General features: G+C 41.0%; 1 protein-coding gene across 1 annotated transcript in view; it reads right to left on the bottom strand.

Moving 5' to 3' along the window:
• Window positions 1–24857, bottom strand: part of COL9A2 (collagen type IX alpha 2 chain) — a 157926-nt gene that overhangs the window by 63237 nt on the left and 69832 nt on the right. Inside the window, exons 6-16 of the mRNA XM_069223778.1 lie at window positions 24084–24119; window positions 23976–23999; window positions 22116–22169; window positions 19835–19888; window positions 18952–18999; window positions 18781–18837; window positions 11713–11766; window positions 9873–9926; window positions 8746–8799; window positions 6943–6996; window positions 6055–6108 (exon numbers count right to left, since the gene is read on the bottom strand). Of these exons, the coding sequence (XP_069079879.1) occupies window positions 6055–6108; window positions 6943–6996; window positions 8746–8799; window positions 9873–9926; window positions 11713–11766; window positions 18781–18837; window positions 18952–18999; window positions 19835–19888; window positions 22116–22169; window positions 23976–23999; window positions 24084–24119 (543 nt within the window). The remainder of the gene's footprint in view (window positions 1–6054; window positions 6109–6942; window positions 6997–8745; window positions 8800–9872; window positions 9927–11712; window positions 11767–18780; window positions 18838–18951; window positions 19000–19834; window positions 19889–22115; window positions 22170–23975; window positions 24000–24083; window positions 24120–24857) is intronic.

The raw sequence follows: 24857 nt of genomic DNA, 5'->3' as shown, positions 1-24857 counted from the left end.
TTAAAAAAGCAATTCCCCAATAGTAGAAATGTAATTAGTCAGGTCTGGAATGCCTTGAACTCAGGGCAGCATGTAAAAAACAGGAGGCAGCAGATAATACATGTTCATTCAAAAAAAGCTCCGTAAACATAAGAGCTGGGCATGCTTGAGTGAAGTTCATGGGTTTCAGTAAGAGAATGACAAACATTTTCATTGGAACACTAAAATATTTACGAAACAGCACAAAATGCAGGGTATCCTGTGGAGACCTATTGACACAGCCACAGGGCCCCAATGTTCCAGGATAGGACCATCCACTTGGGGATGCCAGAAGGTGATGGAGCAAATTAAACCTAAACCTTTCAGAAGAATCCTGTCCCTCTCGTTAAATTCAAGGGTTAAGTATGGCTCCATACCTTGGACAGATTTCAACAATATAACCCCCGTACCATTAGTTTCCTCAGCTCAGTGCCTTCACGCTGCAGTGAGGCCCGTTCTAAAAACAATCCCCCACCCTCTTAAGCTCTAAACAACACATGGACAGGGGATTAGAAAATATATTCCCCCTACCCATACTGACAAAGGCCTTTACATAGGAAATCTAGAGGATTTTAAGTGTGTGATTGAGGGATAAACAGTCTGAGAGGATCTGTTGCTTCGACTGGAAACCCAGGCCGGTACAAATCTTGATCCAACAAAGCAGCTGTCGAAGGGCTGCAAGGTCTCCTGTATAGCCTACACCAAGCTTCTCGTGGCCATAGAAAGCTAGGGAGCTGCTGGGTACCTGCAATATATGCCTCTGAAACTCCTTCTCTGCCACCTAGATCTTGTCCATACTCGTGTATCCCCAGACCTCATAACCATGTAAGGCCCTAGAGACACATTTAGCCAGGTAAAGCTTGACCATGTTACTCGGGCCAAGAACCCAACCTGGTTTTTGACCTTTTCACTGTGAGAGAGCCTCCTAGTCAGGGACTCAACCACAGTAAAGTCATGGTAAAATGCACGGCGCGTGTGACTGCCGGTGCCGCCTTGCTAAGGAAAGGCTGCTGTGGTGCAGCAAGAGTAGGAGGCCCTGGGCTGGTTACACGTGATCATGCGTGGTCATGTGTGCATGCGCACGTACACCCATGTAAGGTCTGCGCAGGGAGGGTTCCTGGCGTGCGCAGCCCAAGAACTGCACTACTTAGGGAGCCTGGCACAGAAGGAACTATGCATGGTGGGTGGTGACCTGGAGTAGGCCTCATGAGATGTGTGTACACAGGTGATGGATAGTCAGTGTGCTTACTGTCTTTTCACTGTAGGGACACTCCAGTACATGTCAACATCAGTGTGCTTACTGTCTTCTCACTGTAGGGACACTAAATTAAATGTAAATGGGAAAATGTGGCTAAAGCATAACTCAGGTACCCTAGGGCCCACTGAGACCAGAATCACACTACTGTGCAGTGTAACCTGTATGAAAAGAATGATGCAGTAGGTCACAAAAGCATAGTTGCACAACTTATGGGTCATCCAGGAATGTCATCTTTCTCTGACTCAGCTCAGGATAAGGGTCAATTACTGCTCTATCCAGCTGCCTGAGCAGGGCCTTGCATCAATCAGCCATCTGTCAGTCCTTGCCAGGAAATGGGCGGAGAAGCCCTGAAAGGAATATTAGGAATGAGAGACTTAGGCCCTCATTCTGACCTTGGCGGGCGGCGGAGGCCGCCCGCCAAAGTCCCGCCGTCAGATTACCGTTCCGCGGTCGAAAGACCGCGGCGGTCATTCTGACTTTCCCGCTGGGCTGGCGGGCGGTCGCCTTCAGACCGCCCGCCAGCCCAGCGGGAAAGAGGCTTCCACGATGAAGCCGGCTCGGAATCGAGCCGGCGGAGTGGAAGCTGTGCGACGGGTGCAGTTGCACCCGTCGCGTATTTCACTGTCTGCGCAGCAGACAGTGAAATACATGTAGGGGCCCTCTTACGGGGGCCCCTGCAATGCCCATGCCAGTGGCATGGGCACTGCAGGGGCCCCCAGGGGCCCCGCGACCCCCCCTACCGCCATCCGGATCCCGGCGGTCCGACCGCCGGGATCTGGATGGCGGTAGGGGGGGTCGGAATCCCCGCGGCGGTGCAGCAAGCTGCGCCGCCGTGGAGGATTCAATGGGGCGGCGGTACACTGGCGGGAGCCCGCCAGTGGTGCCGGTCCGACCGCGGCTTTACCGCCGCGGTCGGAATCCCCATTGGAGCACCGCCGGCCTGTTGGCGGTGCTCCCGCGGTCCTCCGCCCTGGCGGTCAAAGACCGCCAGGGTCAGAATGACCACCTTAGTTTCAGAGCACATGTGGCCCTAGCTCTTGGACGATGCCATTTTCACCTATCCCATTAAACTGTGCAGGAAGGAGGAGACAGGGGCAAGGAAGTGATCTGGTACATCTGGACAGGGGAGAGCTCTTTCTCTTGGCTGTACTTCACTGCTGGACACTGGGACTGCAGACGGGCGTCATGGGCGACTGGAAGGAAGAACACCCTGACTGCCTCTGGGGCCGGGACTCTTTCCCTGAAGGACGACAAGCCCAGCGAGGCGTATGCCAGGGCCAGGTAAGCTGGCCCACTTACTCCCCCTGAGGACTAGTTGGGGGAAAGGCTGGGCTAGCGCAAGTGGAGCACGCTGCCCATAAGAAAAAGAGGACCCCAGAAGGAAGGATGGTGCAGGGAGTCAGTGGGACTGGCTCCCTATAAATTGGGACCCTTGTAGGCCAGGAGGCCTAATGTAAGGGCTCCTGGTGGCAAGAGCTCGTCATCTGGAGCAAAACAACACCAGAATCATCAAAATCAGCCCTTAGGGCCTGAGATATCCGAAGGAGAAGGTCTGTGGCCTTTGGCCTCCTTTGGAGCGAGTGGTGAAGCACATGGGGTTCCACCGCTGCTCCGGTCAAAGCCCCCAGTGTGGGCCAGGGCCCAAGGGCTGCCCCCAAAACGAAGTAAAGCTGTGGCTGCAGTCACGACCCCCATGAAGAGGAGCTAGGAGGTCCCTGGACCCCATCACAGGGCTCCACAGTGAAGAAAGGCAGGAAGCGCCGTTGCTCTCCTCGTGACAATGGCAGAAGGGGGCCCCACCAAGAAGAATAGTTGGGGGATGCTGTTGCATTCCTCTGCAAAGATGGACGCCGGCTGAGGTAGTGCTGGCGACCAAAGACCAAGCCAGGGAGTTGAAAGTGGCAAAAGGGGCCCCAGGCCATCCTGGGGCCCTGTGAAGAGGCCAAAGGCAGGAGCGCTGTCACACCCCTCAGAATAATGAGGAGCGGTCCCGGAACCCATCCTGGGGCCCGATGCGGCAGGGCACTCCCCCAGGCGCCCCGACAGCCACTGCAGGAGCGGGCAGACACTCAGAGAAGAGCCAGATCCCGTGGCAGCACCTGGCGGTGCTGGCCATGCAGGGAGTCAGCGGAGGCAGCCGGGGGGGGGGGGGGTACCCGCGCTGCCCCCACCAAGAAGGCAACATGACGTGGGTGCCCAGGTGGTACTGGACACCCTCCAACCATGAGGGCAGCTGGGGTGGGCACCCCATGCTGCCCTCCACCCAGGACACCAGGAAATGTGGCGCAAGGCTGCAAGAAGAGAAAAACCACTGAAGAATCTCGAAGCGGAAAATAAAACCATTCTAGAGGGGCTTGGCAACCCCTCCAGCAGTTTTTAGAATAAAAGTTGGTGATATACCCAAGGATGCTCATAGAGGTTTTTTTGTTTAAAGAAGAAGAGGAGCAGCAGGCTGATATTTCATGCCTTGATAATGGAGTAGATAACGTGTGGTATTGCTAAGCAGCAGGAGAATGCTTCCCAAACAATGTGGAAGTGGTTGGTTGCGAAATATCTCACAGTGATCTTGACAGAGAGCAATCAGGGGTCGCAGAAGACAAGGGCTTAATTTGAAATCGCTTTTGGGAATGAATTTCTGAATCAGTAGTATTCTGGGACTTGTGTGATGCTTCAATGTGGGAGTGAGAATTGAGGGAAGGAGGTGAAATAGATTTAGATTGAAAAAGATAACAAGTAAGCTAATTCACCCTTCATTTTCTTCTAAATAAGCTGTTTGGTGTCTACTGTGTTGATTGATGGTTAGTGGTTTGATGAAGGTGCATCTTTGGCTATGCCACTATTGTAGTGAAATAGACAGAGAAGTACTATGCTTATTCAGTGGATTGGTTGTGGGTCATTTTGGGGTTGCGCCGATTATTATGGCCTGGTCTTGACCAAGGGAAATGAGTTATTTTGATTATTGTGTAATTATATGCACTCTTCTTGTTGCTATGTTCTTCTCATTGTGTTACAGCAATATAAATAAATGTAGGCGTATTTGGTTCATTACTAAAATAAAATATTATTACTATCATTATTGTTTTATCTTTATAACAGGCACCATATTGACATATGTAATTTTTATAACTGTCATACGTGCTATTATATGTGTATGCATGTTAATGGTATTTCTGTAGTGTAAACCTAGCCAAAAGGCAGCGGAGACCTATACATGTTCAAAAACAAGCATACACTCAACGAGTAAGAGGACAGCAAGTTGGGTTATAGACAGTGAGTGTATTGTGATATACTGTACTATAAAGTGGCAAATCGTCCACTCTTTCATAAATCAGTGCAGTGTTGAGACAGTCCTAGGGATACACAATGTTTTTCCAGATCCAGAGTGAATAGATTATATTTGTTATATGTACTGTAATGAGTGGGAGTTCGTAAGCTCCCTATAAATGAGTGTACTTTATTTTCAAAGTATAGGTCCGTTCTTACATCAGAATGCGCCTGTACTAAGAAAATTAATTCAATACTTATTTCTAATAGCTTTTTGCGAGTAGTGACATCACTGCACTTGTTCCTCTGCCATCGTCACTTCACAGGATACCTTCCTTGTCTCTCTTTGTTCTCACCACCAGGAGTGATTCCAGTACATTCTTCTGAATTCAAGGAAGGAGTTGGTCATTAACAACATGGCCTGTAAAGTTGGTTTATAACTACTTCTCTTAGAACTGGAAGCTAGGCATGCCTCCTGCATAGTCTGCCTACCACAGCCCTTCTCTGAGCCAAGAACATGTGCTCCTGATGGGCTGGTACATTCAGCCTACTGCAGCCCCTCGCAGGGATGGAAGACAGACATTCATGACACTGCTTGCACAGTTTAACTATCACAATCCATTCATATTATTACATTGTATAATGTCCTTCCACTCTGCATATGCAAGTGTATTGCAAATCACCTTGAAGTTTCTTGCCTTTATAAAGACACTCAGGGCAGATTTACTAATATTTGGTGCAACACAATGCAGCAAGACAACATGCTGTGCTGCATCAAATGGAGAGGGCAGGAATGTGCCATATCTACTAAAATATGGCACATCCCTGCTTTATCTCTGCGATGGTGCACTTGTGGCTGCCAAGGTTCAGGGGTGCCTGCATTACACATGAAGGGAAACCTTTTTGCACAAAATCAATCCTCTGAGGTGTTGTCCTCTTTCTACATGCAAAATGCAGCACATGTAGAAAGAGGGAAAAAGCAAAATAAACATACTTCTCCTCGTTTTGCCTCCCCTGGGAAGATGTAATATTTTGGTGCATTCTCAGATTTACTAGTTTTGATAAATCTAAGAATGCGCCAAATCCATGGGTAGATCTGTGGGAACACCCATGCTCCTTCCGTGAAACACCTTCTCAGGGCAGAGTAGAACAAGGCAACAACTTGCTCTGCCTTGCGTTACTCCAGATTCAGTATGCTACACAGAGCCACGGAAGGAGGGTCAGTGCAGTGTGGCATAGTAAATCTCACTTAAGAGCTTGAGTTGCACTTACTTGACCTTGCGTGATGCAAGGGCAACACAAGCCCTTGATAAATCCGACCCTCAGTCTTCTGCCTCATAGCTCTATATGTCATGGAGCACCTTGGTGACTTGAAATATCCTTATAATCTGTAGTGCAGGCCTATATGTGTTAAATAAAGGTACAACACAGCTAGAAAAATACCTGTACAGAGGTGGATTAAAACAAAACAAGTGTGGTTGGCTTAGAAAAATGTGAGACAGCAGGTCACTTACGGTGTCTCCTCTCTCACCAGCATCACCAGGAGGTCCCTGAGGCCCTTCTTTACCCTTCATGGAAAACAGGACAGAAATTCAGGAGCGGGTTTTGGCCAAGGACTTCTGCCAACAATGCTAGAACTTCCCACCCTCATACACACACACACCAAATACTTACATATTGGAACAAGAACTGGGGAATCAGGCAAAAAAGGTGAACGTTCATTCAATGTCAAAATATTAGATCTAAACAAGTGGTGTAACAGAGATGCATGAGGTGAAGTGGAAGTAGAGGAGAACATGATGCCTACACACACAGGTGAAGATTAAGGAGAGGTGTGAGCATGGGAGAAACGGTGGGGTTCAGGATCCTGGTGAAGGCTATGGGAAACACGCATTTGCTGTAGAGCATGAATGTACAAATAGAAGAGAGACCATGATTGTGGGAGTGTTGGGTGTAGAAAACATTTGACAAGGATCAGTGAACTCAGGGTTGAGTAAAATGCCGATGGGTATAAGAGACAGGTGTGGGGGTGTAGGAGAAAGATGAGAGAGAAAGGGAATTGGTATGGCTGTTGGTGTGGTAGAAGGCAGCTGTGGAAATGGATACTGTTTATAGGTGAGACTAAAGGAATGGGTGAGGTATTATGGGAGGCATTGATATACACACCACAAGGATATACAAGTGTATGAGAGATATTTGCTATGGGAGGCAGGTGAATGCTATATTGCTTTGGTGAATATATAGGAAATAGACTATTGTATATTGCCAAGGAAAGGATATATGGGATATACGAGCTACAAAAGAAAATAGAAAGACATAATAGGCGCATTGAAACGTAGGAAGCGTGAGAAGGAATATGGCAGGTAGCACGTGTAAAAAGTGAAACACCCTGGTGAACTTACAGGTTTCCCGGCTGCTCCAATTGATCCAATCATTCCTTTATATCCAGTGGGACCCTAGGCAGGAACAGAAACGAGTTTTAACAGGAGGCCAAGGAACACTATTGACTTTTGACACTTGTTTTCACAAAACGCACTACCACCCCTTAAGCCCCTCGTACCGGCACTCGGACTAATTACTGTAAGGACAATTACGTAGCCTGGCTTTAGTGGGCCCTATAGTAAATAAGGAAAGGGGGACTAAGGATTGTGCACTGAAAGAAAGTAATACTTGGTGTGTCCCTGGCCCCTTACACTTCTGGGCCCCGCGACACTACAATGATGCACCAATGAGAGCTACACCCCTTCATAAGAAGACTACCAAGCTTCATGCCATAAACCCCATTGGCTGCTTGGCAGATTCCACTCTCTAGAGCGATCCATTGCTCCAAATGGGGAACAGGGGAGAGCAGAAGGCAAATGACCCACCTCAAAGTTAAAAAAACGAAACTATAAGCTACTTTGTCCCTGGCAGCTGCGTAGAAACAGCAAAGGAGTTTCTGTAAAATCATTCTCTATTACAGAGATATCCTTAGAAAGGGATGCCAGAAAGAGGGGTCAAGGCCTGTGTATTAATGTTATATTGTCATCAAATATGTGCCAAAATGGTGGGCTAAGCTTTTAGGCGAAAGGTAGTTTTCGAGTATGCGCCAGTCAGACTATGGAAAGGTTCTATCCGGCACCCTCTTTTCGAGTGCTCCGTTATTTAGTGCAATAACAGCAGTAATTGGTGATACCTCAGGGCACAGTATTTATCAGAAGTGATATTCTTTCCCCATTCCTAGTTAAATACCTAGGAATTAGGATAATGTATTATATCATGTGATTTTCCACATACTGAGCTGCAAAACGCTCTAAATTTTGTTTTTTTCCTGCACTAATTATAGCAGTTTTACCTTATTAAGTGTGTGTGTAGAAAACGTGTGGTATTTTGAGCTACTAGAATTCCTGATTCAGCAAACTTCTGCTTGCAACCAAATCAGGATTACCAGCCCATTAAAGATGAGGCCAAGGCCTGTGTAACAGCACAAATCAAAACGCAGCATAAAGAGGATCTGATTTAAAGGCAACATACCTTTTGAGCAAAATAAAAACAAAAAAGGTGAGGTGAGCGGAGCGCTGGAGAGTTTCATTCATCTTAAATAGAAGGCGAAAAGGGACAACTAAATAGCATCTATTTTGTAAAAGTTACCTGCTATAAGCAATTGCAAAATATACCCAGGAGTATTTACTTGTTCATAGATTTATTAACATTAAGGTTGAGTTTGGACCCAGTGGCCATATCCTGCTAAGGAGCCATCTAACGTGGAGAGTGGGATGGGTCCACCACCAAGGGCAGGAGGTTTCACGTTTAAATTATGCCTTCCTGTTGCCAAAAGCATTGAATCTATACCTGTCTAATTTTCTAACCAATAACGAGATTCATTTTTGAGAGGATAGTGGTCAAACTGGATGCATACTGTGGTGGCATCAGCACCCGCCAGAAGAGCATGGAGAATGGAAAGCAAAAAAGGGCCTCCTCCAAGCCAAATTCGGGTATCTGAGGTGATCCAGGACTAAAGCCAGCTGAGTAAACTGGTGCCTTAATTACTTTTGGGGCCTGGGGAGAGCGGCAGTGGACAGCCAGGTCTCCAGATGTCTAAAATCAGCACAACAGGGGACCTCCAAAGTGTGCTGCAGGGAAAATACCTCTGTGCAGAGTAGGAAACGAGTTTAAAGGAGACATGTTTTTGCTCAGGGATTAGAAAATACTGTTTGTGTACTTACCATCTCCCCCTTGGGTCCAGATGGCCCAGGATATCCTCGGACGCCCTGTGGACCCTAACAGAGAAAAAAAATGCTCTGCGTAAATTGCAAATATTATGAATACATCTAGCCTTTACATGCATTTTATCACTACTATATGAAGCATCATAATGTACAGAAAAAGGACCACCTCTAAGTATTTATATCCTTCAATTTCACTCCATCACTGCTAGAATAAAAACACCCCAGGCATTTGTATTCTTTCACTGCATCACTGCGCGAAATAAATATCATCCATGAGCATTTTCTGTACTACCTCACTGCATCACTGCACGGACCAAAGATCATACCGAAGCATGCCTATCCTTCCATCTCACTGCATGGAATAAGGGACACTGCTCGGTTTGTCCATCACTTTCAATTTATCACTGCATCGAAAAAGAACATCCTTGGGCAATTCTAGCTTTCTAGCACTGCACAACTGCCTGGAGTAAAAATACGTATTAGCAAAGCCAATTGATGTTGTGTGGATTTAGTTTTGTGTGTGTGTTTTTTGTAAACATATAAATAAATTGGTAAAAGGATAAAACAATGTGAAGAAATGAGTGAACCAGTGGCCCATGCTCAGCAGCCCTGGCACTGACATGCACTCCTTTTCAGGCAGCTTTGTACATATGATCAGGCAAAATGCCATCATTTACAGTGCAAAACAGCCAATGGATGAAATGGGCTGACCCACTGCCCCGTACTATATGCTGTGATGTACAGAAGTAAACCATAAATGATACTTGAAGGGACCAGTAAATCAAGAGGGTTGACAAATAGCCTGTGTATGTATGCATGCATAAATGACTGTAGTTTTGGAAACCTTGAGATGGCGTGCTGGATAAAGTTGTCTCTAGGCCAGACCTAAAAACACCCCCAGACTTTCACATCACTTTTATTGTATCAAATAAAGAACATATCAAAACAGACAAACCCTTACATCTTATCATAACTGCAGGAGCTACCCAATATCACCAGGAATTCCGGTGTGCCTATGTCACTGTACAACAGCAGAATACAGAGCGCATACACAGATGTACACACTTTTTAGTTAGTAAAACAGATAAAATAAATTATATATTAAATGTAAGTAAATACATTACTCGAGGGCCTGGGATGCCTTGCTCGCCAGATATTCCAACATCACCTTTCGGACCCTGAACAGAAAACACAAAAATTAATAAGAGAGACTGCAGAAACTTGCAACGGTCTCAAACATTGAAGGCATAAGGGCAGATTCCCATGGACCGTGCCAGGGCGAGAAATCTGCAACATTCCCAGACAATACTACAACAACAGAGGTACATATGTACTAGACCAGGCCAGCAACTTGAAACATTCAAAAGTATTAGAGAGTGCAAAGATACTTATAATTGGTTTTAAGGTGCATCATTACAATGCAAAAATTCAGATGGAAGAGGATACTTTACTTGGCCAGAATCAGTAATATTGTGACATACTGCAATATATTAATTTCCCAAAACAATATTAGCAATTTGTAGTTACTGGTATTTTTTATTGACCTAACCAAGCCATTGCTTACGCCCTAAATGTAATCTGTAACAGACCCCTTCTTTGAATTAAAATCTGCAATTGATTCCGTCTTTCAGTGGTGGTCAGTAATCTGTATCTGATTCCTTTTAAAACTCGATCTGCGACCGACCCCTTCGCAGATTTGGCATCTCGAGCTGATTCCTTCTTTGGGTGGTAATCTGCACACATTAATTCCTTCTTTGAGCCAGAATGTGTTATACGTAACTGATTCCATCTCTGCCTTGAAACCTGTAACTGCAACTGACCCCTTCTCTGACCTGGATTCTGTAAACACTTGCTGATTCCTTCTCAAATTCTGATTCCATAATCTGTAACTTTTCCCAATTTACAGCATGTAGGGCCAGATGTATGAATCTGGCCCATTGCGTTTCGGTAATTGCGATTTTTAAGAAATCGCAATAACTGACTCGCAAAGGGCCATGTATCACATTTGCGATTCGGTAATTGCGATTTCTTAAAAATCGCAAATGCAATTACCGAATCACAAATTGCGATACTGGGCCCATTCGCAGCTATGGGCCTGTTGGCCCATTGCTGCAAATTTTTTGCATTTCCTAAATTGCGATTTCTGAACCAGAAATCGCAATTTGAGAAATGCAAAAGGCCAGGGTGCTGGGGGCCTAAGGCCCCCTCTCCTGCACCCCATTTTTTTTTTCTTTTACCATGTAAAGTACACACATGCCAAAAGGGCATGTGTGCTTTACATATTAAATCTAAAAATGCAGTCTTACCGCATTTTTAAATTTTGCATCAGGTTACCACCTGGTTGCAGACAATGGTATTTTGCATGTGCAAAATACCATTCTGCGAAAAATCGCAATTTGTGATTTTTTGCAGAATTGCCTTTCGCAAAATCCAGGTCGCAACGCAGAAAATCGCAATTTTTGCAATTTTCATTTTGTGGTCGGCGAATGCCTTTGATGCATTGCAGACCACGATTTTGCACTCGCAAACGTCCAATTTCGCCGTTTGCGAGTGCAAAATATTTTGATACATCTGGCCCGTAATCTGTAGGCGATTAATTATCTGAGCCATGACATGTGATATCTATGTGATTCTTTCTCCGAGAAAAGACATCTGGCATCACATATTTATCTTTCCTGACGTCATAGATGAGTGTTTAGTACTTATATCTGAACTTGTAAAGATAACCCATTGCTATTTATGTTGTCGACATGTAATTGACTCAAGGGCTGATCGAGAAATCCGGACTCTTTAAACATTACGTCTTTACTACTGATTTGTATTGAGGCCGTCTCTGCACAAAGGCTCTTGTATTGGCACGCCAGGCCACAGACCTAAATAGCAGATATAAGGGGTCAGGATTGTCATTGCTTCATCTTTGTCAAGCTACACTTATTTCCAAAGAAGCCCGTTAGATATACTCACTGTTGCTCCAATCTTCCCTGGTTCTCCAAGTGGACCTGGACGTCCTTTATGACCCTGAAGGTAGAAAACATAAAAAATATATTTAGGTCCCCCTTATTTCAACATCATATACTTTAAACCATTACGAGTAGCATGCCACAGTATAACAGGTCATATCTGTCCCCACTGCGGTACAAGGAAGTTGTAGTTCTTCATCTAGTACATTTAAATTGCTACTTCTCTAGAAAACAAATGAGATCACAGTCTTGAAATAACTTGCATTTTGATAGTTCGCTTCACTCCAGTTCAGCATTCCCCTAATTGCAAATGAGTTTTGTCCCATTACAGTTTAAGATTAAACTATTGAAGTTTAATATTGTCTTCCATCCATTTAGAAATACTATTGTAATGAAATTATAGTCCATTGTAAAATTCCATTTTAGAGAAGTTAATATTAACCTACACCATTCTCATACTTCATTTTGAGAGTTTAATATTGGAATACAACAGTATGGCATTCCTCTTGCAACATTCTGATTTTGCCATAAGCCAGTCTAACATTTCTCTTTTAGAGTTTAACACTGTCGTACTACAGCTTTACATTTACATTTCTCCTGTTGGATTTCAAACTGTCTTTCTTCTGGTTAACATTCCTTTTTAACAGTTCTAAATTATCCTACTTCAATTTAACATTTCCATTTCTCCTCCAGCAGTTCACTAACAGCTTAACATTGTGATTTTACAATTTAAAATTGCTCTACTCTAGTTTAACATTCCCCAAACACAGTTCAGTAGTGACCTCCTTCTTTATCATTCAAATTGCAATTTGAAATTTCTTTAATTATCTTTTCCTCACTGCATTTTTAAAATGTCCTAATGAGCCTATCTCAGTATTTCTCTTCATACAGGTAAATATTGTCCTACTGTAGTTTAACATTGCTATTTTACAGTCGTTCCAGAATTTAACTCACAGTCAGAGACCTGCACACACTTAGCAATATATCCCAGCAGTGCTCTGATCAGTGCAGAATATTCAAGTACATCAGAAAAGTTACTCTAAATCTCGGTGCTGCATACGCAGTCTGCCAAAGACTAAATCCTCCATTCTTTGTGTTAATTTCACCCTCACCTCGCCTCAAGCCCTCTGTGTTCCTTGGTTAAAATAAAAACCTCTTTTTGGAAATCCCCCACAGTAGCAAAGAACTGTCTACCTTTGACATCATATTATGAAATGCCTCCACCTGCAATGATAAATCTTGCAGAACATTTGGGTTACTACAAAGGTGGTTGCTTCCTCAGTGAATCTTGGCCTTACGAATTTTTTGGTGGCAGTTGCGTCTCTTTGAAGCTAGTATCTTGGAACAAAGCAATAGCTAAGAAACAATAACAGCCCACAACACATTTAACATTTCTCATCTGCAGTTTATTATGCGTTTTACCAAATTAAGGGTTCTGTACTCATGCTGAGTGTCCCATTTAACCAAGAAGTCTTTCACAAGTGTTTAGTGTACTCCAATAAAGCCTTTAATGCTCCCCAAATGGAGCTTAATATTATCTAAAGTAGGTTTAAATCACTATTTTACTAATTATGCAAGTCTGCTTAAATTTGTTTATGCTGAGTTACAATATCTCTTCCTCAATATAACATTTCATTGTTTTGGGACATGGTTGTACTACAAAATCCCAACATATTACTGTTGAAAGAGTTTTATGATCTATCGAGACATACATGTACAAGTAACCCAATGAATTCATTTACAAACCAGAGATATTTATGGTCTGTAGTAAACAAATTATGTAGTTTGTTTAATTTAACAGTATATGTTTTTCAAATTCACATATACATAGTCCAGAGTATTTTACACTACTGCCATGTCATATTGGATCTTTCAGTTTAAAATTTCATCATCAACCTCAAGTTTAAAGTTTTTCCATCTACCTCAAATTTACCTCAGAGCCTTTTAAAGGGTGAGAATTATTCTTATTTTCACCCTTCTGTGTACTAGTTTAATATTTTTTACACAGTAAAATTACCCTAATCTAGATTAGCCCTTCTCAGCATTTTTTTTCTACCAGTTTAACAATTTTGTACAGTGACAAACTCAGAATTTGACATCTACCCACCCAACTTTGATTTGTGTTTATGCAATTTCCTTTAACCATTTTAGTACAATTATATCAGCATAATAATTCGTGCCACTCTTTAAAATGGATGCAATGAAGCTAAATATTTTTAGACTCTAGATTAATGATTTCAAATTCTTGATAATGTTTTTATACTATGGTGAGGGCCACTGGAATTATGCAGTTGGGCTACCGCTGTGATTTTCGCATAATTTTGCTGCATTTGCCACATAATCCATTGTCTTTTCCTGCTGCATAATTTACTGAACCATGCCACATACTTTCAGTGGCCCTGACTATGGCTTAACACTTTAAAACAACAGTATTACATTTCTCTGTTGGTGCTCTATAGAGGCAGTAGTCTTAGCATCTTTCTGCATTTGTCTGAGCGATTTGTTTTTGACATTTTATCTTAAATAAATGCTGCAGTAAAGGCTTAGTTGAGAGCTAGTTGCAGCATGGTTAGGTCCAGAGGGACGTTAGACTGTAATTATTCTGCATATTTTCTACTTTGTACTGCACATTAGAATTACTTTAATTTGAGTAGGGCGTCTTGAATAGGTCTGGGTGGAATTTACGGTGTTCATCTCTACGGAAAAAAACTCAGTGGAATTCCATGGAGGCAGAGTTACATGACCCACGGTGTCTTGAATGTGCCCCATCTTGGAAGTGCTAAGCAGAGTTAGGCATGGTCAGCCAGGCTGACCCTGCTTAGCACTTCCGAGATCCGTAGTATTCAGGAGGGCCGTAGGCAGTGAAAGCCTCTTGTGCACCAGCCTGTCCCTTGTACACTGCACACGTGACAGGCCGGTGCACAAGAGCCCTGAAATGGCAGCTTTCTTTTGCTGCCTACGGCCTTAGCCTAAATTCAAACTGCCCAGCTGTAGTTGAAGCCAGTCCATTCACAGCTTTATGAATTTTATATACAATCTTGAGAGATTCTATGGTGCTCTCAGTGGTTCAATGAACTATTTACAGGGTCTTCTCATAGTGTTTTCAGTGCCTTCATGAGATACTTTCACCCTACATTTCCTTAGCACCACAGGGAATGGTAGATGAATACCTATGTATAGAAGTGCCACTATGTATACCAATGGCTATTAATGGCATAAAGAAGAGGCTCATATTGTAAAACACAAAGCATGAGCTGTACTTATCTTCTATGTATGTACATACAGAGTCTACTAAGCTGAAACCTAGACTCAGCACAAAAGACAGCTATGCAAGGATGGGAACATACGAAGTAGACTTTGATACTTGTGGTGCTGAGGGTAACATTAGTCACAGCCAAGAAAAAGATACTCCTTATATCAAGCAGCATTACTTTAGAAGAAGCCGCTTAGAGCTAGTTGGAAATGGATCACAATTTTGCCTTTAGGAAGCAGGTTTTGTCTCAATGCACTTTGATGTTGGATTGGGATTACGATTGAGATTGATCTTGATAGTGTGATTGGGGTAGAGATGGAGCTGGAGATTGTATTAGATTAGAAAACATTGTCTTGCGCCACACATCAACTCATTTTAAAAGCCCATATTTTTCTTTCAAATTTTTATGCCCCAGTTTAACATAGTCATCTTTCTTTTAAAAATACGCTTACTCTAGGTGAATATGTCATTACTATAATATAGCATTTCTCCTCTCCAATTTCATAATATAGGACAGGCGTCTGTACACAAAATCTTATTGTAACATTTCTCTAGTGCAGATTAGCTCAATTAGTGTAATCATTCAAATTAAACAGATTCATATCAGAAGTTATCATTAATTAATTTCAGTTTATGAATTTTACCACAGATTATTGTGTTGTAACACTGGATTAATAATTCTTCTGACAGTTTAGGTTCATATTCCTACAGTTTAACATTTTGTTTCTGAAGTAGAACATTTTCTTGCTGCTTCAGCCTTGTATTATCCTGCTCAGGACACACATATCTCTTCTATTTTAATAATGTATAATTCAGTTTTAATATTGGATTGTATAGTTAAAACAATTCCTTTAATCAGTTTACGTGTTGTTAACTACATTTTACCATTACTCGACTCATAATTTAAACTGAAATGAACAGCCAGAAAGCAAAATCTGATCTCTCAATCTTTCTTGTGTGTGAACAATTAAGGTCACTTTTTTGCAGGAGTGAAGGAAAAAACATGTTGTTTCTTTAAATAAAGTAAACTATACCAAGATTTCACCCACTTTATTTAATGGCTATTAAAAATCACTAGCATATTCAAAAAGGTGCAATAAGAACTATGGAAGAAATTTCCGGTTGTGAGGAAAAGCTTTTCTGCAGAAGCACCAGGTTTGATCTTGGTAAGGAGAGGATGTAAACTAAAACCTTTTATGTCCATGTTAAGGGTGGTCAATATTGCCCCTCTCTGAATCTGCTAGCTTTGCAATATGCATGATTATGCAAGGGGGAAGATATTAAGGAGGTCATAAATATTTGTAATTAGTGTCCTGGTTTATGATTTTGTTACTAAGGGCCAGATGTAGCAAAGGGTTTTTTCCATTCTGTGTCAATGGGAAAATGTGTTCGTACATATGGCCCTAAATGTTTTGCTCGCAACCAACCTGTGGAATGTTTTAACAATGGTAGATGCAAAATCCTTAAATAATCATTAAGCTCCAAATGGTTGATGTTTTATATGAATCATAGAACAGAATGCCTTCTGTTACCATTAAATATATGCATATCCTCTTATGTGCCACTGCAAAATAGAGCCTGCAAATATGCTATTCAACATATTGCAAATCTGATTTTTATACATGCCCATCCACATTACCTAAGGACAATATTGTATTATAGTGAGAAAAGAACAATCAAGGAGAATTCGTTTTTTATGTAAACTACATAAAGGCAAGATATGTCATAAAAATGTTAGGCATTTGAACTCCTTCAGGAATATTGTCTGAAAAATATTGCCTTGATGAATAACGTTAAAAAAATGACTCTAAATAGCATCTATACTCAAAATAATTCCACATTTATGTATTTAAATTAAATTTTGAGGTGTGAATCCTCAATTAGTACTTTATTTTTGCAGTTTTCCTTTCTACACTAATATTGTCATACTCCATTTTAACACTGGCTTACATGAGCAGGTGTTATTCTGTTTCAAAATGTAATAATTAATATTTAGTTACTGTAATGTAACTTTGTAACTGCATTTAAGATGTTTCTACTTCAGTGTGCCAATACCCTATCCTAGCTCAGAACAGCCCACATCATTTTGGCTTTTGCTTCGCTCTAGGTTACTTTTACTTGCCACACTTTAAAATGCCCTACAGTTATTTACAAAATCGTCCTACAAATCAGCTTTACTGTTTTTTGGGTTAACATTGCTGTACACCAATAACATATTCTACTTCAAATTAACAAACCCTGTTACTATTAAGCATTATTCTGATCCAGTTCAACATTGCTCTGCTCATCTGAAATACTACACTACACTACTCCAGCTTTACACAGCCGTGAGCCAGGTAGGCATCACCCTACTCTCAATTGGCATTAGTTCAATTAACTCTATGCTGTCCCCATATAAAGAACTTCCCTTTGCCGTTTAGTACACCATTAACTGATGTAGAATGTTCTTTTTCTGCTACTACTTTGCAAGACTTGTACAGACTTGTACAATTTATTCTAATTGCATGTTATAGCTAATTTCTCTAGTTAAACACTTTTCAGCTCAAGGTAACATTTCCTTCTATGCAATTAAACTTACCTCCACCAGTTTAACATTTTCCAACTCCAGAGTTACTTTTCCCTTTTTTCTGTGTCTTTTCTCCACCCGTTAACGTTTTCCCAATTCTATGTAACTATCTCATTAGTTAGTGTCATTTTCCTATTAGGGTATCTTTTTTCCCACTTCAGAGTAATATTTCAGAATAACTCTTTCCTCCTTTATTGTAACATTTCCCAACTACTGTATAATACATTTCTAGTTTCATGTAACAATGCCCAGCATCAATTAAAGTGTAGTATTTTATGAATATAGATGGCATTCTCAAAATAATGCATCTTTACTTCTCCCAGGTTAGACAATGTGTCTTATGCAGCTTTTGCTTTCATGTACTTCTTCCTTTGCCATAGCTAGTCTTCGCCTTCTTCTTTGCAGTCACATTATTAGCCTATTCTCTTCCTAGACATTCTATAAAAATCCTCTTTCCCAAAAGGCATCAATGACCTCATTCTGTGGCCTCCTCCTTGACTTGTAGTGTAACAGTGCCCTAACGGATACCTCAGAACTATTTCATTGAGAGTGCTGTTGAGTGCTGGAAGAGTACAATGAGTCACCATTCCTATATCTGCAAAGGCAGTGAGTTTTTGAATTTGTACTTCCAGCTGTAAGGCCTTGAGCAGTATATTTAAACTTGCTAACTGCCAAATGAATTGCATATCTCTTTGGGTCCCTACAGTCACACCTTGTGCTCAGATTAAAGCACGTACAAATCCATATGGCTTCCCCTTCTTATGTATTGTTCTCAGACAGAAGACAGGGTGTTTCCCTTTAGGTTTTCATTTTATTCATTGAGGAAATTAATTATTTTCAAAATTCCAAGCCAGGAAGAATTTAGATGTCCACAAACCTGAATTGCCTTCCAAATTTTGAATCATGGTATTTTATAGCTTCTTCTTTCAAAATTCAGAGATAAATGAAGTTTGGTTATTGGTTAAATTATTTGATATGAAGTTAGTAGAGTGGAGTTCTGATGCAGACATTCCAGCTTGACCAAATTTTCCTCCTGGACAAATCACTCTATCTCCCTTGCAGAAACAGACACTATTTTAAAATAAACTAACTTTGCTACTACTGAAATGTGTATATAAATACATCAAGCTCTTGGCATTCAAAGGATTTTCTCATCTCTTTAGTGCCTGTGTGCTGATAGTCAAGACCCCTGTGACTCAAAAAGTTAAAGCATTGGATCCTGTTAAATGAACAAGTGAATGAAGTTGTTTTACCTTGAGTCCCTGCAAGCCTTGGGGCCCTTTTTGTCCAGCGGGGCAGTTGGTTGGACACTGCAAGAGACATACACAACAATTTTAGATTGGAAAGGTCCCAGGAGCAACCAGTGTCATTCAGTATCTGTGCAAAAGATGTATGTTTTGTAAATTGTAAGGAATCACAATTACCAAGAAGTCAGCACTGCCTTCAATTCCCTGGATAGTTCCTGGAGGACCCTACAACAAAAAACATAAAGGAGGTAAATACGTACTTTAGATCTTAGATAATACAGAATATGAAAAATGTACTTCACATAACGGAATTTCCAACTTAGCATTTCTTTCTGGTCTCTGTGTTTTTCATCTTTACCTCTGACAAATGTTTTACATCAGTATTGTGGCTTCTGCATAACTGCATTTGGTTATGATTAAAGGACATCAGAAAGAGATGTGTACAGTGTATAGGCACTAATAGCCTTTCTTTTTATATGTTTCGCTTTCATAACAGGGAACATAAATTTATATTAACGTTTAATGTTTACAGTATGGAATATGAAGAGTGCTTACAAAATATCTTTTTATGTTCTGAAAGATGCTTAAGAAGACGGAAATGGCATTTTCATTCTCTAGAAAAGCATGAGAAAGGAGGGTGAACACTTTAAACTGCACAGCTCACTGTTGTATTGGGGAATGGAAGATTTCCAAACAGATGTGTTCTTCTGATCACTTGATGGCATGGAATAGAGATAATCACATTTCAGACTTTCAGTTTGTACATGATCAACACTGACCAATACCTAAGTGGTCTATCAGAATCAGCAGTCATTTGTGGAATCTGACAGCTGACTCTGCCCTAGCCTACCAGGAGGAAATCCCCAAGGTTCTCATGGGTCATTACACCACTGCAGAAGACGCATAGCTCAAAGAGTCTCAATCTTCAAACAGTAAAAATCAGATCCTGTCACAAGGTGTGGATGAGGGATGAAACAGAAACTTTGTTTAAGACACTATGGCTTACAGCACATCCATTTAACTGTTAAAATATCTTGGAGACTAAAATAAAACTACTCACTGGTTTTCCAGGGAGACCGGGTGGTCCTGCAGCACCAAGGGGCCCCTTAATACCCTGAAAAAAAGAGAATATCATAATTTACACATAATTTATATCTAGAAATGTGAAAATCAACTCTTTAAAAAAACATGATTTTGTAGTGGACATTATTGTGTTTTGCAAAAATAATATAATACTGACCATTTACAGAGCAGAGCACAAACCAATTCATTGCTTGACGCTTAGATTATGGGCCTCATTACAACCCTGGCAGCCTTAAGACCGCCAGGGGAGCGTTGGTGGTCAGGTCGCTGCCAGAGTGGCAGTCCAATCACTTTGGCAGAAGTCTGACAACCACATTACGACCACGGCAGTTGCACGACAGTCGGACCGCCAGAACCGCTAGACCCTCCTCTAGGGCAATGCTGCAAGCAGCGCCACCCTGGGGATTATGACCCCCCATCTCCACCAGCTTTTACATGGCAGTAGCACTGCCATGTAAAGGCTGGCAGGGACGAGGTGCAGGAGGCCCCAGGGGGCCGCTGCACTGCCCATGCAGTTAGCATGGGCAGTGCGAGGGCTCCCATGGCCAGCCCCGTCGCTCTGTTCACTGGTGCACCCTACGCACTGCAACATTGCAGCTGGCTGAATTATGAGCCAGCATCAATGATGTAGGCTATTCCCCATTTAGCTAGCTGGAGGAAACACAGTTTCGGCCCACTGGCCCAACAGGGAACTTGTAATGGGGCCTGTGGGAAGGCGGTTGCACTGGAGGCAACCTGACCGCGGAAGTTTGATGGACAGCCTTTTCCGTCCAACAAACTCATAATGACACTCTATATGTGGTTTTAACATCCAAGGGGTACTTATTTAATCATCTTATGAAGAGATAAAAGGCTAAGTCAGCCCCAACAGGATATGAACACCTAGCCAAAGGTTACTCATCTATAAACTTATTGTTTAGGCACTCAACTGACTGTGCTATCTCATTGGTTTACTTTCAATAGCAGACACTATAGTGATTAACAGGTTAAGAAACAATGCCTCATTTACACTACTTTTAAAGTTACTCTACTACCACCTGTCCATGCCTTTCAGTTACAGATGCCATGTGGCTACAACTGTCATGCCTTTCCGAATTCTGGGAAGTGCTCTTGTTATCCCTTGTCACAGGTCATGACTGAAGTGAAAGGAATAAAAAGTCAACATTCTTCTTAGGGCCATGTGTACAGAACCTTTTTTGAGGTCAAATACAGCTCAATTCAGAGAATCGGGTGCTTTGCAACCTCAAAAAATGTTTTTTAAATGTACAAAAGCCAAATTGTGATGCAGTAACCTGTTACCGAATAGCTATTTGGGTTTGCGAAATGGTATTTGGAAGGGGTGTGTTTGGGGTCGTCCCCTTCTAATGCTGATTCTCAGTGGTATGTATGAATGTTTTGGAATTAAATTACGGTTGCAAAACATTCATTTTTTACTGACACCACAGAGGAGGTGGTAATCATTTGCACATGGGACGGGGTCATCATGGACCATTTCCCCTTTGTGAATGTTGATACAAATAATTATAAGAGCAGACAGTGGTTCCATGGACCACTGCATACTCTTAAAAAATGAAGCTTAAAATTTAAACTTAATTCAAATTAAACCTAAATATTTCATTTTTTATTTTTGAACACCTCCTGCAGAAAAAAAGGCTGCATTAAAAAAAAGATTGCTTTATTTAAAAGCAATCACAGACATGGTGGTCTGCTGATCCCGGTAGGCCACTATCCCTGAGGTGGCTGCAATGCCTAATAAGTCACAAACTGTGATGTGCCTCATTAATATTCATTGCTAAATGAAACACATGTGTTTTATACATAAGGAATAGCAATTTCCTACTTGTGATTTGCAGAAAAACGCAATTAGGTAATCACTAGTCTGAAGATTTGTACACATGGCCCTTAGTTTCCACTCTTTGTGCCTCTCCTGGCCCCTCAACACCTAATAGGAGAATATTCGGTACATGATGGTTTGATTAAAGCGCAACCATGTAGGTTCAAAGATGCTAGATTATATTTCTGCTATTCCTAGTGTTTTGGATACTGTTTGGTGACTAGTGCTTGTTGGTTCATTGCTCCTGCTTTGAAACTTAAAAATCCAAATAGATCATTTCTATGTGAGAAACACATTCCAGTCAAAACTATTCACATCACCTAATTGGACTCTTATTATTCTTCATCTGAGAGGGATATGGAGGGGACAACAATGATTGCTTCATATTGTCTCTGAGTCACCTGTGACTGAAGAAGCCACTTACCTTGGGACCAGTCACTCCAATTTCTCCAGGAACACCTACTGGACCTGGAGGACCCTATAGGAAAAACAGAATGTGTTACTTTAACTTGTGCTCTAAATAAGGGCCAAGAATGCTGAACCCACACATGTGACCCTCATTTTTTATGGGGTTTTCTGCAGTAGCAGATGCTCTATCCTATACCCTACCCTACGTGCCCATGCATAATGTTCCCCTATCTAACACAAACAACACTGTTGATCACTCTCTCAATGTCTGAACTTGGCCCAGAAGCACATGAACCCATAACATGGACCATCCCCCTACCCCAGATACCCATTCACTTGACACATGCGTATTCCCACAATATACACACCAATGTTTCTCTGAACTTGTACTCTGGCTCATTTTCCAAATAAAAGCTATTGCAATTCTAAAATTTGCTCCAGTCCCCAAGCACACATGGCACTTCTCTTGGCACACCCACGCACTGACCAAAGATATGTGCCTATTTCCTAATAAAATATGTTATTCTCCTAGCCTATGCACTTGCACCTATGCATAAATATATATTTGCTTAGCACATATTGTCAGTCCTATAAAACACAAACCCATTCTCTCCTAAACTCTCACAACACCCTGTCTGATCCAGAACTGAAGAGAAATGTATACATTTATACATTATCAGGTTTCACCTGTGTACACCCATGTGCACCAAACTACAGAAACATTGTTGTCATCTTATTAAAGCAAACACACAATACAATCTGTCTACACAAATCTGTTCCCTTCCTGTAAAACCTCCCTCTGTATAATTGAAAACTGATTAAAATGTATAAACCTTTGTCTCTGTAAGTTTATCTTCTGTGAATGAAATTGTTGCAAAAGCTAAACCTTTTCAAGCTTTTTAAGTGGGGAAAGCATACAAGTTTTAAAGAGGGTTTAAATTATTGGCACACATTTAATTTCTTGATACCTGTTATAGTTTTTAATTAATAACAGTAACTTTTTTAAATGGCCAAATTGCTTCCACAGTTTTAATTGATAAACGACCACTCACAATTTTTTTAGACACTGAAATAAAAAGTCATGATTTTAAGACTTCAAAGTCAACATTGTAGTAAACACCAATTTTTTTAACCTACCAAAGCATGTTTAATTGATTTTTAATTACTGTTTCAACCATAATTGTTTTTAATAGATTTTAATACAATCATAACATAATTTAAAATAAATCATTTTCAATTAATTTTAAATTTAAAAAGAAATATGCATAACAATTATTACTATTTACTGTAACTTGAAATTAATAATTTCAGCAGTTCTAAATACCTAAACAACTTTGATTTTTTATTACTATCACAGTGTGATATGTGCAGAAATGTTTATGTGACAATTTCAGCTTTCTTACTTGTAAATACAATGTCTGTACTTTTTAGTGGTAAGAACGTGATCAGCTTTTATAACTTCTGGACTAATTTTTAACTCTAATCCTCCAAATAGAACCTTTTAACTAACATCAAAGGAGACTTTCACTGAGAATTGCTTTACTAGTCAAACCTATATATAAATAAGTGTAATTCATGTCTATGATTTTACTACTTTAATTTCCTCAAGGAGAAAAATATTTTTAATGTCAATTAAAAAAAGCCACACTTTACATACACTCTTCTACTTCATTCACTCATGAATACTAGAAATTATGGTCCTGTGAGCTGCATCTCCTCACTCACTCCTTTCTTTTTCATATTATTATTGGATGCTTCACTCATAATTCTCACTGCTTGCTCATCATATTAGCTGTAAGGTAGACTTTAAACCTTCCTGTTTAAGTGTGTTACATTAAGGTTTTCACGACAAATGCTTCCACCAATAAATACTCACCGGCAGTCCAGGCAGCCCAGGTCCCTAGACAAAAAGACTTGAAATTAGAGATGTAAACTTATGTATCCTTTCTCATAATGCTGTGATCTGTAAAGCAAGTATACTCACTTGGGGACCAGGTAGGCCAGGAGGACCAGGCTGACCCTGCACACAAAAAAAACAAAAAATTGATAAACAGAACTACACATTTTCAGAATTGTGCAAGCAGACCTTCTTTGCAAGCTTTAATCTTGCATTACAAAAGTAAGAACACCCAGTTGAGAGATAAATGGACACATTAGTGTGTTTGGAAGAAGAACAATGTAAGGGTGTTAATTTGGATGAGTACAACAGAGCTTCAGTGTGCACGTATGGATAACAGAAAATAAATATTTCTTTAAAGGAAGGGGTTAAGATAATATCTAGCCTGATTACCATCTGAAGCCTTGCTGTATTACTCTATCACTTCAGTAGTCTGTGTTATATAAAATTCAGGCTCCCAAAAAACTCTAATTTTAGTTGGTTAGGTAAACTCTTCACTTCTAAATCAAATCAAGAATTCAAGTCAATAACACAGCTAAACCTTTTCCTCCAAGCCTTTGTAATGATGTGTCCATGACTATACTGCCTCCTCTGAGACATATTGGCTTTACTAAACAGGTGTACTGTATTACTTATGGAAAGGTTCAAAGTCACAGTGATTGTGTAGGTGTGTTTCACATGGAAGAACTCTTAATACATATATACACATGTATATTGTCACTTTGGGCATGGTGTGCAACATCAGTGACTAAACATATTCAAAGTGGAAAAATCAACAAATGGCATATAAACCAATAATTGCACTCAAGGAAAGACTTTTCTCACATTATAACAGTTTGCAAGACAAGGCAGAAAATTCCA

The sequence above is a fragment of the Pleurodeles waltl genome, chromosome 3_1 (genome assembly GCF_031143425.1).
Source record: "Pleurodeles waltl isolate 20211129_DDA chromosome 3_1, aPleWal1.hap1.20221129, whole genome shotgun sequence".
Classification (NCBI taxonomy): Eukaryota; Metazoa; Chordata; class Amphibia; order Caudata; family Salamandridae; genus Pleurodeles; species Pleurodeles waltl.
This window is presented reverse-complemented; position numbering and strand designations above follow the sequence as displayed.